Source organism: Notothenia coriiceps, unplaced genomic scaffold (genome assembly GCF_000735185.1).
Source record: "Notothenia coriiceps isolate Sejong01 unplaced genomic scaffold, NC01 NC01_scaffold00017410, whole genome shotgun sequence".
NCBI lineage: Eukaryota > Metazoa > Chordata > Actinopteri > Perciformes > Nototheniidae > Notothenia > Notothenia coriiceps.
Genome location: NW_011350111.1, coordinates 165,049 through 180,186, shown reverse-complemented (window position 1 = coordinate 180,186; position 15,138 = coordinate 165,049). Strand labels below are relative to the sequence as shown.

At 42.3% G+C, this 15,138-nt stretch overlaps 1 protein-coding gene across 1 annotated transcript in view; it reads left to right on the top strand.

Annotated features, from left to right (window-relative positions):
- Window positions 1-1,586: 1,586 nt before the first annotated feature.
- aqr (aquarius intron-binding spliceosomal factor) overlaps window positions 1,587-15,138 on the top strand; it is a gene marked incomplete at its 5' end in the record, with an annotated part of 38,890 nt that continues 25,338 nt past the window's right edge. Inside the window, 12 exons of the mRNA XM_010776899.1 lie at window positions 1,587-1,703; window positions 1,815-1,928; window positions 2,299-2,402; window positions 5,147-5,249; window positions 6,877-6,997; window positions 7,449-7,590; window positions 8,135-8,313; window positions 9,292-9,459; window positions 10,995-11,164; window positions 12,956-13,197; window positions 13,369-13,518; window positions 13,946-14,015. Coding sequence (XP_010775201.1) covers window positions 1,587-1,703; window positions 1,815-1,928; window positions 2,299-2,402; window positions 5,147-5,249; window positions 6,877-6,997; window positions 7,449-7,590; window positions 8,135-8,313; window positions 9,292-9,459; window positions 10,995-11,164; window positions 12,956-13,197; window positions 13,369-13,518; window positions 13,946-14,015 — 1,680 coding nt within the window. The remainder of the gene's footprint in view (window positions 1,704-1,814; window positions 1,929-2,298; window positions 2,403-5,146; window positions 5,250-6,876; window positions 6,998-7,448; window positions 7,591-8,134; window positions 8,314-9,291; window positions 9,460-10,994; window positions 11,165-12,955; window positions 13,198-13,368; window positions 13,519-13,945; window positions 14,016-15,138) is intronic.

Below are 15,138 nucleotides of genomic sequence, written 5' to 3'. Positions count from 1 at the left end.
TGTGTGTGTGTGTGTGTGTGTGTGTGTGTGTGTGTGTGTGTGTGTGTGTGTGTGTGTGTGTGTGTGTGTGTGTGTGTGTGTGTGTGTGTGTTGGACATAAGAGTTATGACCTGAGACATTATTCACTTCTGGAATAATCCCAGGTATTGAAGGAGCTCACCCTATTTTTTGTCTTTATCTGCTGTGTGATTTTTAAATAAATGTCTTATAGATGAAATACACTAGCATTGGCTGTATTGTGGCGTATTTCTGTTTTTGTTAAGACGAAGCTGGACGCCAGGCAAGTCCACTCTTAATACCCTGGCAAAATCTGGTTGTTGGCATGGCTAACCACCGGTGGTAAAATGCAGATACATTGCTATGTAGCAATTTGGAACATAAAATGCGGAAAGGTCAGGCTCACAATGGAAACCGAGTAATTCATTCTCTGTGATATGAGGCAAGAACTTTGAAGAACCACCACCATCATATGGCTTAATTCAAAAGGCCACATTTCAGGTTGCAAATGTGGCTAGCTATCTGGACTGAAGACACATACGATGGTTACTGCTGCTGTTGTTGCCTGTGCAGATCTCCTGTTTCTAGCAAAGGAGCTGAATAGATTTCCTCTGGCTGTGGTGCTGACAGGCCGGCCTCGCTGTTCCTGGCAGCGGCTAGTGGCCGGCCAGCTAAAAGGCTCCAGAGACATCTCCCTGTCCTTCAGCGCTATCCTTTTACAAAGCCTCAGTAGCTTAAAATCCATACTTCCCCTCTCTGATGACGACCTGAAAATGAACACAGGAAAAAAAGATCCTCGTTTTCATGTGTCTTGTATGCCGGCTGTCAGTGCTGTGTTGAGATCAAAGATGGCTGTTGGATATAAAGGTATCCGTTCTCTCAGTGTTTAGGTATCGCTTGCTGCACCTGCTCCCTTTGAAGATCTCTTTTCAATGATTAAAAGAATGGATATGACGTTTTGTTGGTGCTTTGCATTTCAGTATTCCATTTCATATTCTTTTTCATAATGCAGTTTTCTTCTGGGCAGTTCTTTCTTTCTGCCTTTTTATACTACGATAGGTTGAACCTCTTTGTTGTTCTGTGTGCACCAGACATTCTATCTCTTAGGCTGTCAGTTCATCAACATGTACCGTAATTCTTTGTTATATTTATACCAAAGCGGCCCTTTCATCTAATTTTGACAGGTTTCGCTATTACTTGCCTTCATGTCATGTACGCATGCTTCAGCAAGCACATGAATGATGTCTAGAGAAGTGATCTTCACATATCACTGCCAGCCTGCCCTATTGTTTGCCTCTCTATCATACGATGCAAAACAACCTCAAGACAAGAATAGCTCACGGATCAATAAGATGTATGGATAATCATGGTCCAGATGCTGGGAAATGCTGTAGTTGTGGAGCCAATTGATTCGTAAAACGTCTGTTCATACAACACCTAATTCTTTCCACCATGATGGAGGGCGATCTGAACCCTTTCCTGCACAAATGAGCTTTTAGTTATTTTGATGCCGTCTACTGGTAAAGAATGCTTTTCACACCGGATGTATTTTGTTACAAGCTGTAAACGTGGTGTCTTGTGTGTTTTAGGCCCTGCTGCCCACCAGGCGTTGGTTCAACACCGTGTTGGATGACTCTCACTTGGTGGTCAGCTGCCACCTCTCCAGTCTCGTCCACAGAGAGAAGGAAGGACACCTCTTCTGCCAGGTACAACACAATAGCAGACACACTTGAAATGATTGTATGCTGAAATCAAACCACCTCTGCTCTGTTTGTTCACATGTAGAAGTAACTCGTATTGTTGTCTCCTCTCTGTAGTTGCTGGACATGCTGAAGTTCTACACAGGTTTTGAGATCAGTGACCAGACAGGAACTGCCCTGACGGAGAAAGAGATGACCACTCTGCACTATGACAAAATCCTCTCTTTGCAGGTAAACACTATACATGGATAAGGACCGACATGCAGTGGCATCAATCAGCTGCCTGCTTCGTTTCTGTTGTTTTAAACACAAAGTATTCAGGGTGTTCTTCATATAGTTCTTCTTTATGATGGAATATTTGGCTTCAATATAAAATGATACAGGCAGTGACCAAATTAAATGTTTATACTTGTGATAAATGATATGTGTCTTAAGTCGGTATTGTATATCTATGTATTGCCACACCCGAGACTGTTGCCATGTTTCCTAATACTTTTTGAGAGGCGTTATCTTGGTTAAGGCAATGCAGTAATATGTTTTAATTGTGGTCTGTTTTTGGAAATCAGCCTAAGTGTTTTGCTTTGTGTTTTGTGTCTTGCAGAGAGCAGCATTTGCTCATTTCCCTGAGTTGCAGGACTTTGCTCTGTCCAACGTGGCAGCAGTAGACACTCGTGAATCCTTGACCAAACACTTTGGGCATCTCAGGTAAAGCAGAACACCTTGAATCCATCAGTACAAAAACCAGATGTGGCGTTAAACCTAAAAGGCGTTAGCATGTGTTTTTTTTATTTGATCTAAACGGACTATATGACGTGTAAACATACTGCATATAAAACCTTGTGTTGGTTCACCCTTTCTGCTTTTCACCATTCTGCTTCATATACAAGTACTTCATGTACGAGTGTACTTTATTTCTTTAAAAGTGTCATCGTAAAGCACTGTCAGTGGCCAAGAGTTCCATGCTTTGAAACCCTCCAGCAGATGATCTGACCTTTTTTATTTGAGGTTCTTTGGAGATCCAGAAATTACAAACCCCAGTCAGAGTAGAAGCGCCCCTGCAGACGTCCTATCTGGGCACTAAGTAGCAGTACAGCATCAGCACCGTTGCTGCCTGACTTCCCTGCTAAATGGCAGCTAGTGAGCCCTTAAACAGGCAGCTGGTACCAGCCAGAGAGAGAGGCACGCCTCATTAATTTAATCGATTTGCAGTGGCTTGAGAATAAACTGTCTGAACAGCTGTGTTTGTCAGATCCTATTAGCTTGCCAAAGAGCTAAAAAGCACCCTCGCTTTGAACTAGCCTGTGTGTGGGATATTTAACCTGTGTACATGCGTGAAGGGGAGTAAAAAGACATTGATTTAATTCTAACTTATAATTACTTTAGGGTTTCTAATCGTTCTTGTCATTTTGATGTTATAATGAACATTGACCAAAGCTTTTAGAAGGTCTTTAAACCACCAATGTTTTAGCTCTACAACAAACTTAAACGAGTAGTTGAATACTTGTTTGTTTAGTATGTTTTGTCATGATTTCTCTGACAACATACATTGCCTCTTCGCATTTGATGTTTGCATATCCATCACCTCTTTTTAACTTCTTTAGTGGATTATAAATTCTTAAACCCCAAAACTTAGTTTCTTTGAGTCAGGCAGAGGGTTATGAGCCGCGCTGAGCTGAATCAGGTAAAGATTTGAGCTATACCATCTCATGCATTTCAAGAGGCTCTGCTCCTTCTCCCAGAATTAGGGTTTTGAATATAGCAGGAACTGCATTGTTCCCTGCTCCACAACTGTCACCAAAGCAGCTCCTGGGTAACTCCAAATATGCCGATCAGATTTAACGAGGCACTTTTCATCCAAACAACTCATGCTAATGCCAGTTTATTCCAGCTGCTCTACCCACGGGCTAAGCTCCCAGTCACCCGCCGCTCTGAATTTATCCGCTAAGTCCCCCAAACACACAAACGCAGCATTATTGCTTAGTCTGCCCACACATATACACACCCATTCTCTATCTCTCACACACACACACACACACACACACACACACACACACACACACACACACACACACACACACACACACACACACACACTTTCAGTTACATAAAACATGTTAGTATGTGTGAGCGTCATTTCAGGCCAAAAGTGAATTGACTACATGATCAAAGAGTATGCAGCACTTTGTGAAATGCTGGCAAAATTGAAGAAAGTCATCAAAAGCAAAAAGAAAGGATGTAATTGGGTCTGTGGATTAGCTCTTCAGCGTGGTACTGTCATTGGAAAGGGCGTTTGGATTTGATCGATTACGCTTCTCATTTAATCCTGGTTCCTTTTCTGACGGCTTTATGTAAATAGGTAAAGAAAAGAAAACATTGGGAAAGCATAAATGTCCTCAATACTTAGCAGATTTAAGCTGCCGGGAAACACATTTTTGTCATGGGCTCTTTTTTTCATGTTGTGTGTAGCTAGCTGAATAAAACTGCCCCTATTGGACTAAGAATTACATTCAATTGACAAAAATACACTTTAGCTAAACAAAATGGCTTTTAAATAGCTGATCCAAAGTCTGAACAAGAAGCCTTTAGGTTGTCTAGTAAACTTACTGTAGACCAGTTTCTGTCATGTCCCCATCCTTACCTTACCCTGCCCCTAGCTCAGCTGTCAGTCATGACCTGGACCAGTCATTTCCATTACTCAGAGCGAGCTCTTGTGCTGCTGTTATTTTGCTGCTAAGGCAAGGAATGTCCACATGACCTATGCCAGGTCATCCACTGAGCCACCAAATTGCTACATTGGCAGAATTGCCGCCCAACTGCCCCAGCGCGGCATCACAAGTAGCAGAATTGATGCACATTCACGGATTCAGCCGTTCAGGGCCACGTGTGGCTGTCCAGGGCTGTCACAATGTGTCCAGGCCCTGTCCTTCGTTGTGTACCAGACCCTGCCTGTGTCACAGTGTGTCAGCCTGATTAAAACAGGTCTGTATGCAGAGAGCCATGCCTCAGCTTTCTGAGAAGGAGATGGGCTTTGATTTTCATAATCCTGTCGCATCAGTGCTCCCCGGCCCCTTAACACACACATGCTGACAGAGCAGGAGTGATCGTCAAAGCAAACACAGGAATTGCTTTGTGCCGCAGTGCTAACAATCACAAAGAATTTGATAAGCCGGTGTATCTTCACACATAAAGTGGTGTTGCTGTAGCCATTTGAAATGTCTTTCTGAGAAGGGGATGTAGTTTTCTAAGAGAGAGGCTGAACATGCAGTTTTTTCTTTTTGGAAAATGCAATGATACCACAACCAAATGTTGTTTTAGACATCAGATGATCTCTTTCTCATGATTAATCTTCCCCATTGTCTTTGGAAACCAATTAATGACATCTGCTTGTTATCATCCTTTATCTTCAATAGTTTTTCAGCTGACAAACCTCTTGTTTCTCTTCTCCGTAGTCCCAATACGCTCCACCAGGTGGCCTCGTATTTGTGTCTGCTGCCAGAGCTGCCTGAAGGACAAGACACCACCTATGAGAAGGAGGTTCTCCTTGAGCTTCTGGTAAGTGCAGTCATGACTTTAGTTTAGTGTCTGTTATACAATGCAAGTCTTAGGCTTAATAGTGGAAGGGTTTCCCTTGACTGTGACCGTCCAGATTGATGCCTTTAACTCTAAAACAGACCAAAAAAATGTGGACAAGCATGCACCTTCATCCCCTAAAGAGACGGAGGTTGACCCGTCATTGTCTCACAAAATCCTGTTTGCATTGGGATTTTATAGATTGTAGAGATAAAAACAAATATGACCTGGGTGGAAATGCAGAAAGGTACCAGTGACATATAGCGTGTACATTTGGGAAACCTTATGGCAAACCAAAGTTGCAAAATGATTATCCACAATCATTTTTAACTGAAAATATGCTACTTTTCTGTACATCAAATATATATATTTTTTATCCTAGACCATATTTATTACCCAAGACATTTATTTATTATATAGAAATGCTGTAATTATAAGGGAATGAAGCAATACTTCAGGCACTGTGTGTTTGTCAACCGGCCTTACAAAGACTGCATAATTGGTATTGGTGCACCTCTACTAAGATGCTGGTGAACAGTTATTTTTCAGAACAATAACCGGCCGGTCAGCGCTGCGGCATAATAGGTTTTGTGTTTCTCATATTAAAGTCATTCAGCCCTTGACCTTGGAATACGTACAGTATCCCCTCTTCACTGCCCGTCCCTCTTGAATTTGCCTTCTAATCCAATTATTCCCTTATTTGGGCATTTGTGTGTCGTAGGGTAAATTGGAGGAAGTGCTGATAACATAGAAATACATTTTTATTCTTACTTTTTTTTATATATATAAAAAAAAACTATAGCTAGTTTGATTGTCCTCTCTCGTTCCACTTCCCCTTGTTTCCCAGTTTGATTCTTTTTTTTTTTTAAACGGGAAACTACTGAAGTGTCCCAGCAGACACTCACACATTCGCTGAAGACCTCTTCATCTAAGTGGGTGTTTCAAGGCTGTCCTGCAGTTATTCATAATTACCCACTCAGACCCTCCCCAGGTCCTTTTCAGAGAAGCAATGGAGAAAAGCAATTTCATAATTATCTGATTAGATTGTTGCAGGAGACAATGTCAGGGGACTCATTTTTGTGCGCCTGAGGTTGCCCCCAACAACCAACATCTCTGAACGAGTGGGTTTAAGCGGAAGGGCCCACAGGGCTAGAACTCTGCCAACAAGGTAGCAAAAGAATTGTGCTTGCTCCAGGGGAAATAGCCATAAATCTGCTTAGGGAGAAGGGCACATTGTTTTTGAGAAACACTCCTGCTGTTACACCCCAGCCTGTGTTAAGGCTTTCATTTCCTCTGGAGGAACCGATGAGCCAATATGTATTCTGATGTCAATAGTCCTCCCCTTGACATATTAGATATAATGTATGTGTGCAGAAGTGAATGCATTAAAATAGAGATTCCGCACACAAGACATGTTATAAAAAGGTTTCATGTAAACTAGAGATTTACCGTGGGTATGATGTAACATATTTTGAAGTGACCTGGTTTTGTTTTTTTCTTTATTCCATGTTATGTGTTCTAGTAAGGGAGAAGATAAACATCAGGGACAATGAAACGTGTGTAATTCATCTAATTTCTCTCCGTCTCTCTTGCTGTCTGCCACACACAGGTGTCCCGTCATGAGCGCAGAATCTCTCAGATCGAGCAACTTAACCAGATGCCCCTTTATCCAACAGAAAAAATAATCTGGGATGAGAACATTGTCCCGACAGAGTACTACTCAGGCGAAGGTGTGTGTTGCATCTGTGAAATGTGATTTGGTTTGCATTACTGTGCCTGTTTTAGTCTAGGAACACTAGAGCACACATTCAAAAATCAGTTTGTTTGCACCCACACCTTGTTATCTCTTATCCCGAGGGCACTTATCTGGCACTTATCTGGCACTGAACTGGCATCTCTCTCGGGGAATCCTCTTTAGTTGTCAAGGTCACCTTTAACAACTCTCGGAGCACAAGCAAAAGCCCTTAAGCTTATTACGTTGACTGTAACGTATAGACATTTAGCCTCTGTAGAAGCAACAATTCAAACTGTTGACATTACAGATGTTGCTTCATAAAATGTTGCTCATTTTGTAATTGAATACAAACACAAATGATGAACTGATTATTGTAAGTGTGTGTTATCACTCAATGTGAATAATGTTAACTCTGTCTCTTTCTATTTCTCTCTTTGTCTTTTCAGGCTGTCTAGCGCTACCTAAGCTGAATCTCCAGTTCCTGACCCTCCATGACTACCTGTTGAGAAACTTTAACCTGTTTCGTCTAGAGTCCACCTATGAGATCAGACAGGACATAGAGGATGTGGTTTGGCGTATGAAACCATGGTGAGGGCTTTCTACAGAAACCTATCTTTCTTGTATGCTCATATTGTCAATATGTAGGGTGAAACGCTAGGAATAAAACACTATAGAGGAAGTGGTTAAAAGTTCATGTGCAATAAAATGAGTTTGAATAAGTGTAAATCTTATCATCATATACGAGTTATATGTGTACAATAGGATTGCCGCACACTGATAAACATCTTTGGTTTCTCTTTCTAAGTAGAACAAATCTCTACAGCACTCTTTATAACATCTTTTTAACATCAATGAATAAAGGTCCTTATCCTGTGTCCCCCTTTCATTTGATTAAGTGGCATTGTGGATTGATAATGTTTTATTAAAAGACTGTGGTATTTTGTAAACCACATTTAAAAACTGCATGCTTAACATAATACGTGCTCCCATTATGTCAACTTGTTTGTTGTTCCTGCAAAAGTAAATAAGTAAGCAGTAGTGCCATGTGCTGCCCTAAATCCAACTGATTTCAATCTTGACAACAGCCCACAGCGCTTGTCTCACTTCTTGTCGTGTCTGTCCCTTTACGCAGGCAGTCGGAGTACGGCGGAGTGGTGTTTGGGGGCTGGGCCAGGATGGCTCAGACCATCACCTCCTTCTCCATAGTGGAGGTTGCCAAGCCAAACATTGGAGAGAGCTGGCCGGCCCGTGTGCGAGGGGACGTCACTGTAAATCTGAATGTACAAGATCATATCAAGCACGAGTGGGAAGGTAAAATGTTTTGTCGATACTTTTACTGTATTTGAACCAGTTTTTATGAAGGTCTGTCCACCATTTATATTGCTATCCTGCATTCTCAATCTATTTATAGTTACTCTAATGGGAAGGGAGAATTAACAACAACATATTGATTACAAAACACATCCTCACACACTTCATGCTTATTAAATCTGATTACCCTCCATTTCATTTAGACCTGCTACACATTGTCTTCCCTCTATATTCCCTTATTGTGTCTTGTAGCAGTCCTAGTAAGCCGTTTATAACCACCATAAAGTCTTCCCTCATCCCACTGGGCCTTGACTCATGACCCTCACCTGCCTCATGTCTCTGTGAAGACATGCTATTTCTGGGTAGCCTCTACAACTGAGCCGCTTTGTTTTATTTGCTGATCATTTTCCTCTCTGTTTCTCAATGTGGCTGATAAGGGCACTGTAGATAATGTTTACAGTAGCTTGTCAGCCTTGAAAGACATTGATTCACTGGGATGCACATAGATGTCAAGGAAGCCTGTCGGCAAGCTGACTGCCATAGCTGTCTGGAGAAAGATATAGGATATATTCATACACTAATGTATGCCAATGGGGTATTGCAAAAAGGAAATGGGCTCTTTCAGTGGGCAAATGCTGTAGAAGTAATGAAGTGATAACTGGCTAAAAAAAAGTAAGCCTAATGTATCCCAAATTCTTAATTTCCTTCAAACCCAATTGTATGGTTTCACTTTTTTTTGGTGTAATTTCAGTGAAGGAATGGTGTATTTCCTTATAACCAATAGCTCTTACCCCATCATATAATTAGAGCATCATGTTTTATAGATCAGGCTAATGCTGAAAGGGCGGTTTCTCTTGCACCTCCACTCCCTGTCACTTCTCTTTCTCCCTGTGTCCCCTCTGCCCCCTCTCTGTCTAAAACCCTTCTTTTCCTTTGTTCTTTCTCTCTGACCCCTCTGTTCATCCCTTTTCCCCGTAGGGCTGCGGAAGCATGACGTTTGCTTTCTGATCACGGTGCGCCCTAACCTACCCTACGGCACGCGCTTCGACCGGCGCCAGCCCTTTGTGGAGCAGACGGGCCTGGTGTACGTGAGAGGCTGCGAGGTGCAGGGCATGCTGGATGACAAGGGTCGCGTCATTGAAGAAGGTATGATCCTGTGTGCTCCTGCCCACACGCACACACACACAGACACACACAGCACACAGACACACACACACACACCAGTGACACATGACATCCACCCACCCGTCAGACCTTCTGTCTCCCCAACGACAGATCCTGAGAGAGGGTCATTGTTGTCATGGTGACAGTCACATTGAGACCTGACCTGTTCACATTAACATTCCATTAACCTGAGGTCGACAGCAACACCTGAGAGATTTGGACCCTGCCCTCTGCTTCCTTTATTGGATTTAAGGGAAGTGTTGCATTGGCTATACAGGGATTCACTCTATGCTGAAAGAGAACACTGATTGTGCTCTTTCTACAAAGTTTAGCCAGTTCTATTTCTAAGCTGTCCTATTTTGCTAAAATAGAAACATTCTGTTTTTTTTATCCACGTGTAAGGAATCCTTACATATCAAATTTAAACTCATGGTCTTTCCTGGAAATTAAAATATGTTTATACAGCATCACAACCTCCTCTGTTTCACCGTCATGTTCTTAACCACAGCCCAAAGCATTCCCTCTGAGTCGTCGGTTCACCTAAGTTAGTTCGCAGCCCTGCTATTCTAAGCCTTTGCTTTTGTCCCCGTCAGAACATGTGTCCGTGCACTGAAGCTCCCTTTCCCCTATCCTCTCATTTGTTTGGATTAAATATGCAGAGGGCAGGGCTTTCTAACTAGACATGCAGCCTGCAGGGAACATGCCCTGAGATTGTTGGCTTGGTTAAACTTTCAGATCCCCAACGGGGCTAAGTGGTACCCAAGGTAACTGGGTGGATGGGTTGGACATAAATCATAGGGCACTTGAAGGTGAGATGCAAAACAATAGGGATTAAATACAGAATATTTGTAGGAAATATCAAAACAGTTAAATCTAAATGTGTATTGATTTAATCACGTACTTGTTTTAACACACCTTGGCCCAGCTGTGCACATTGTTATTCCATGCCATTGAGGGTGTAGCTTCCACCCGTAAGCTTTCATACTCCTTTTAGTAAGGGGGATTTGATCATCCACCATAGCTGTACACGTGTGCACACAGACAGACATACACATAGATGGTCTCACACACACATTAGATACCGAAGGGATTGAGTTTCACTTTCCTGCTCTGTGCCCTGCAGCGCCATACATGAATCTATTTAGACATCTGTGAAAGCTGCACTTGCTGCAGCACACAGGCTCCCTATGGGGGAAGCCTTAAGCCCGTGGCCTGTCAGTCAAGCATCTATGTAATTCCTGTTCATGGGGACTCGCAGAACTGTAGCAAGGCAAGCCAGGGTGAACTCTCCTCTAAGTGTTTTGTTTAGAATGTAAGGATGGATATTGTTAAGAAAATGGTGTTAGGATTATCTCATTTGTATTCAGTTTTCGTGTTGACATTTAGCACTTAGCCATTGTCTCTTGGTTTCCATTATATTGTTAATGTAACACCGTTCGAAAAGTATTGTTTATCACTTAAGGTTGTCATTACTACATTGGTATAACACTTATTCCCCCCCAAATCCTCTGCTCTAGGACCCGACCCGAAGCCTAAGCTGCGAGGAGACGCCAGAACCTTCCGTGTATGGCTGGACCCAAACCAGTATCAACAGGATATGACCAGCAGCATTCAGAGTGGCACAGAAGACCCTTACGAGTCTTTCAACGTCATCATGAGACGCAAACCCAAGGAGAACAATTTCAAGGTCCAGACTTTACGCTAAAGCACACACTATGTTGTATTGAGTAGTTCATCTACAGAGCTTGAGCTCTGGTCCTGCCAACACCACCCTAGAGCAGAGTCCTGCACCGGTCTGATTTTCAAGACCCGCTCCCGCCCCGCACCCGCAACGTGCAATACCGAACCCGCCCCGCTACCCGCACATATTGCCAATTAGTTCCGCAACCCGACCCGACCCGTCGGCACAAGATCCGCAACCCGACCCGAACCCGCATATATATAGGCCTATATACTGTATATATGAGCAGTGAAAGAATTTACAGAATTCACATGAGCACGATTAAAGGGAAATGGAGCTCCCGAGAGAGCGCTGCGCTGCCTTAAATACAAGCTGTAGGACTTTGAGGAGCTGTCCACTGTGTCCAGTAACACTTACTGAAAATAAACTATTCATTTGTTGCGTTTCCCATAAATGTTCAGCTGGACGATGAATTCGAGCTGCTTATGATGCTGAGAATCGTGCAATTATTAACACACGCAGTTGCATATTTGGCTCAAAAAGCGTGGGATGTTGGTTATTTTCTCCATCTAGGATGACACCAAAAGCCTCCCAGACGTTGGATTTCGCTCTTGAGGAAGAGTTATTGAAAATGCTGTATTCTCCGCTAGAGAGCTTCACCTCAGCCATTCAGAATGTGGCGCGCTCAGCAGCAGATAGATGCGCTGCAGAGGTTATGATTATGCTCGGTCCCGCGGGGGAGAGGTCTGAGGATTTAAACATTAAACTAAATTATTTTTATTTAAATATATTTATTATGCAACACCCGCAACCCGACCCGCATCATCTTTGTTTTACCCAGAACCGAACCCGGAAAAAAGCGTCTGAAAAAATACCACCCGCAAATCACCTTTTTTGCGGGTCACCCGTCGGGTACCCGCGGATACCCGACCCGATACAGGACTCTGCCCTAGAGTGATGTTTTGCACATATTACACTCTCTTGGGTGTTGTAGCTGTAAGGTTGGGGCCAGGGCAGCCCTGAGATTACCACCCGCTCAAGCCCCCCCTCCCTCCCTGATCCCAATGAGAGACACTTCTCACTGGATATTCATGTGTTGTGTACCCCAACCTCGCCCTAACCTTTAAGAATTCTCCTGTGGCAGCATGGCAGCAAGCCATCAGTGTATACTAATAAACCATAGTTTATTGTCAGTATAACATACAGGTGCCAACAGCAGAGAGGTTAATATATGTAGATGTTATTGCAGTTAAAAAGCAGGTCATACTAAAGTTATCCATGTAAGTGTGTGAAACTTTTGTTAGATATACCATCTGTCTTTTGCTTCATTTTGTTCTACTTATTTTTGTTTAGATGTTAATCGTTGCAAAAAACTCTTTGCTGTTTATCACTTTTTTTTTGTTGAGAGCCTCGTATTACTGCTTTGTCAAAACTGCTATTTCTAATTCAGCGCACGCATTACCGTCTTTCACAGACGGGAAAATGACAGCTTATTTTGAAGTGTTTATTTTTTTTTAATGAATTTCAAATGAGCAGGAACTAATGGGTATTCAGGAAACATTCTTCTCCATCTTTGATGTGTGACATAGATAGAAGTAAACGCGTTCCCCTACCCGGTGTTTGATGTTCAGGGTATTAGACAGTTTGCAGTTCATTAAAATATAATTGACAGACATACAAATTACCTGCTGTCCCATCAGCCCACCACAAAGCTATTCTTATCCAGCTAAAACAGCTCTTGTGGGAAGGTTGTGTATTGTCTGACGAGGCCCACATTTCTCTGTCTCTTGGTTTTAGGCAGTGCTGGAGACCATCAGAAACCTGATGAACACCGAGTGTGTGGTCCCAGACTGGCTTCACGACATCATCCTTGGCTATGGCGACCCAGGCAGCGCCCACTACTCCAAAATGCCTAATCAGATCTCCACGTTGGACTTCAATGACACCTTTCTGTCCCTGGACCATTTACGATCGTGTTTCCCTGATTACACCATCAAGGTCACCGAGGACGACCCCGAGCTGCAAGTCTTCCCGTTCAGGTGAAAGTCAAACGTCCAATAATCACATCATAAATATAAGTGTTATTGCTGTTGAATGACCTTCTTCAAAATAAATGTATAGGCTAATTACCATGCTTAGATACGGTTAATAATATATATTGCATTATAGCATATTATATTTGACTCACCTTCTTCCTTTTGCTTTACCAGAATCAAGTTCCCAATCTCCAAAAAAGCAGAAAAAGGGAAGAAAAGAAAGACTGATGAACCAGAGGAAGACCAAAGTGAAGACAAGACCTTGATCGTTGAGCCCTTTGTCACCCCCAACCGCGGGCCATATCCCTACAACCAGCCCAAAAGGTGAGAGGTCACTGCGCAGATTCAGTTTAGTCCTTAACCTTTTTTACCTAAAATATACTATACTATTTTGAGTATAAAGAAATGGTATTAAGTACTAGACAACACTCATTTGATTTGTTTGTCTCCATGGTGTTTCGCAATTAAAGCTGCACAGCAAATATTTGTTTGCTAACTATAACACCAAATAATAGCAAATTAAAGATTCATCTTGTCGTGTTTGAGCATTTCCGAATTACACTTTGATATTTCAATCTTGATATAAACAACACGTCCATGAGGAAGACCTGATTTAACAATCTTTAAAGATGCAATACAAATAATATTTGGAGCATCTCTTTAAAAATAGTGAAAGAATGCTGTCAAGGATATTCAGTATTTCCAACTAATTACAAGATGTATTAAAATAAGCAATGTTCATGTTTTACAGGAACACAATTCAGTTCACTCCTACTCAGATTGAAGCCATTCGGGCCGGGATGCAGCCAGGCCTCACCATGGTAAGCATTCAAGACAGAGTGTACACACATAAAAACAATAATCATGAATATCTGGTTTTCATGAATGTGTAGTCACCCTCTCTATTTATGTTTGGAAGATGATTGGATAGCAGTACAGATAGGATTAAACTTTAGTGCTTTGTCTCAACTGTATTCTTTAGGTAACAGAATCAAATGAGTTTATAGTTGTGGACTAAGAAGCCATGTGTTTAACCCATCCTCTATCCAGGGGTGCAGATTCCACCTCACTGGTATAAATATTTGTAACTATTAATCTTTGAGATATTAGCACCAAAGCAAATTCCTTCACCAGTAAATATGCTGTTGTAAGATATCTCTATTTCCATCACTCTTGTAACATGATGACACATTCCCCTAAAACCGTCTGTAATTTTGGCACTGCTGATAACATAGTCAGCCGCACCTAAAATGACACGTATGACAGCTATGGAGTCTATACACACACATCCACAGCTCTGTCATTCCAGCCTGCTATTGTTAGCTGAAGAAACACACACTGTTCTGACGAAAGTGATTTTGGTGTGCTTGATTGATGCGGTAGTTGGAAGAGTTATTTATTATGCAGCCAGCAGAGGAAAGTAGGCTATCATCAGAGTCGTAAAACAACTCTACATGCATGCCTTTCTCCGCTCCTCTTTCTCTCTCACCCCCTCTAACCTTCCATCTTGGCATATGTCATTAGCAGCCATAACAAACACACACCACCTCCCGGTCTGCCTGGCTTGGCTTTCATGTAGAGCTCATTATCATCCGATTTAAGCCGGAATATCTAATTGTACCCACTATTTTTGTTGAAATTACTCACCTGAGATGCCCACGCAAAGACCAACCCCGTTTCATGAATATGTATTTAGTAGATGAGATGCTGTTTGCCCACCAGTTCAGTAAATGTGTTGCTCAGTTTCATTATCATGGTGACCTGTATAAATAGATGATGTGCTACTAGCATTCAAACAACAAGTACAGAAGGGGCCTAGAGAAAAACTCTTGCCTTCTGTATCTTTTTTTCCATTTTCAGTATCTCTGTGTTTTTGCCCATCTGTGCAGTCACTGTGTGTTAGCATGCCAGGCAGCGCCACAGCCTTGTTGCATCGTGTATCTG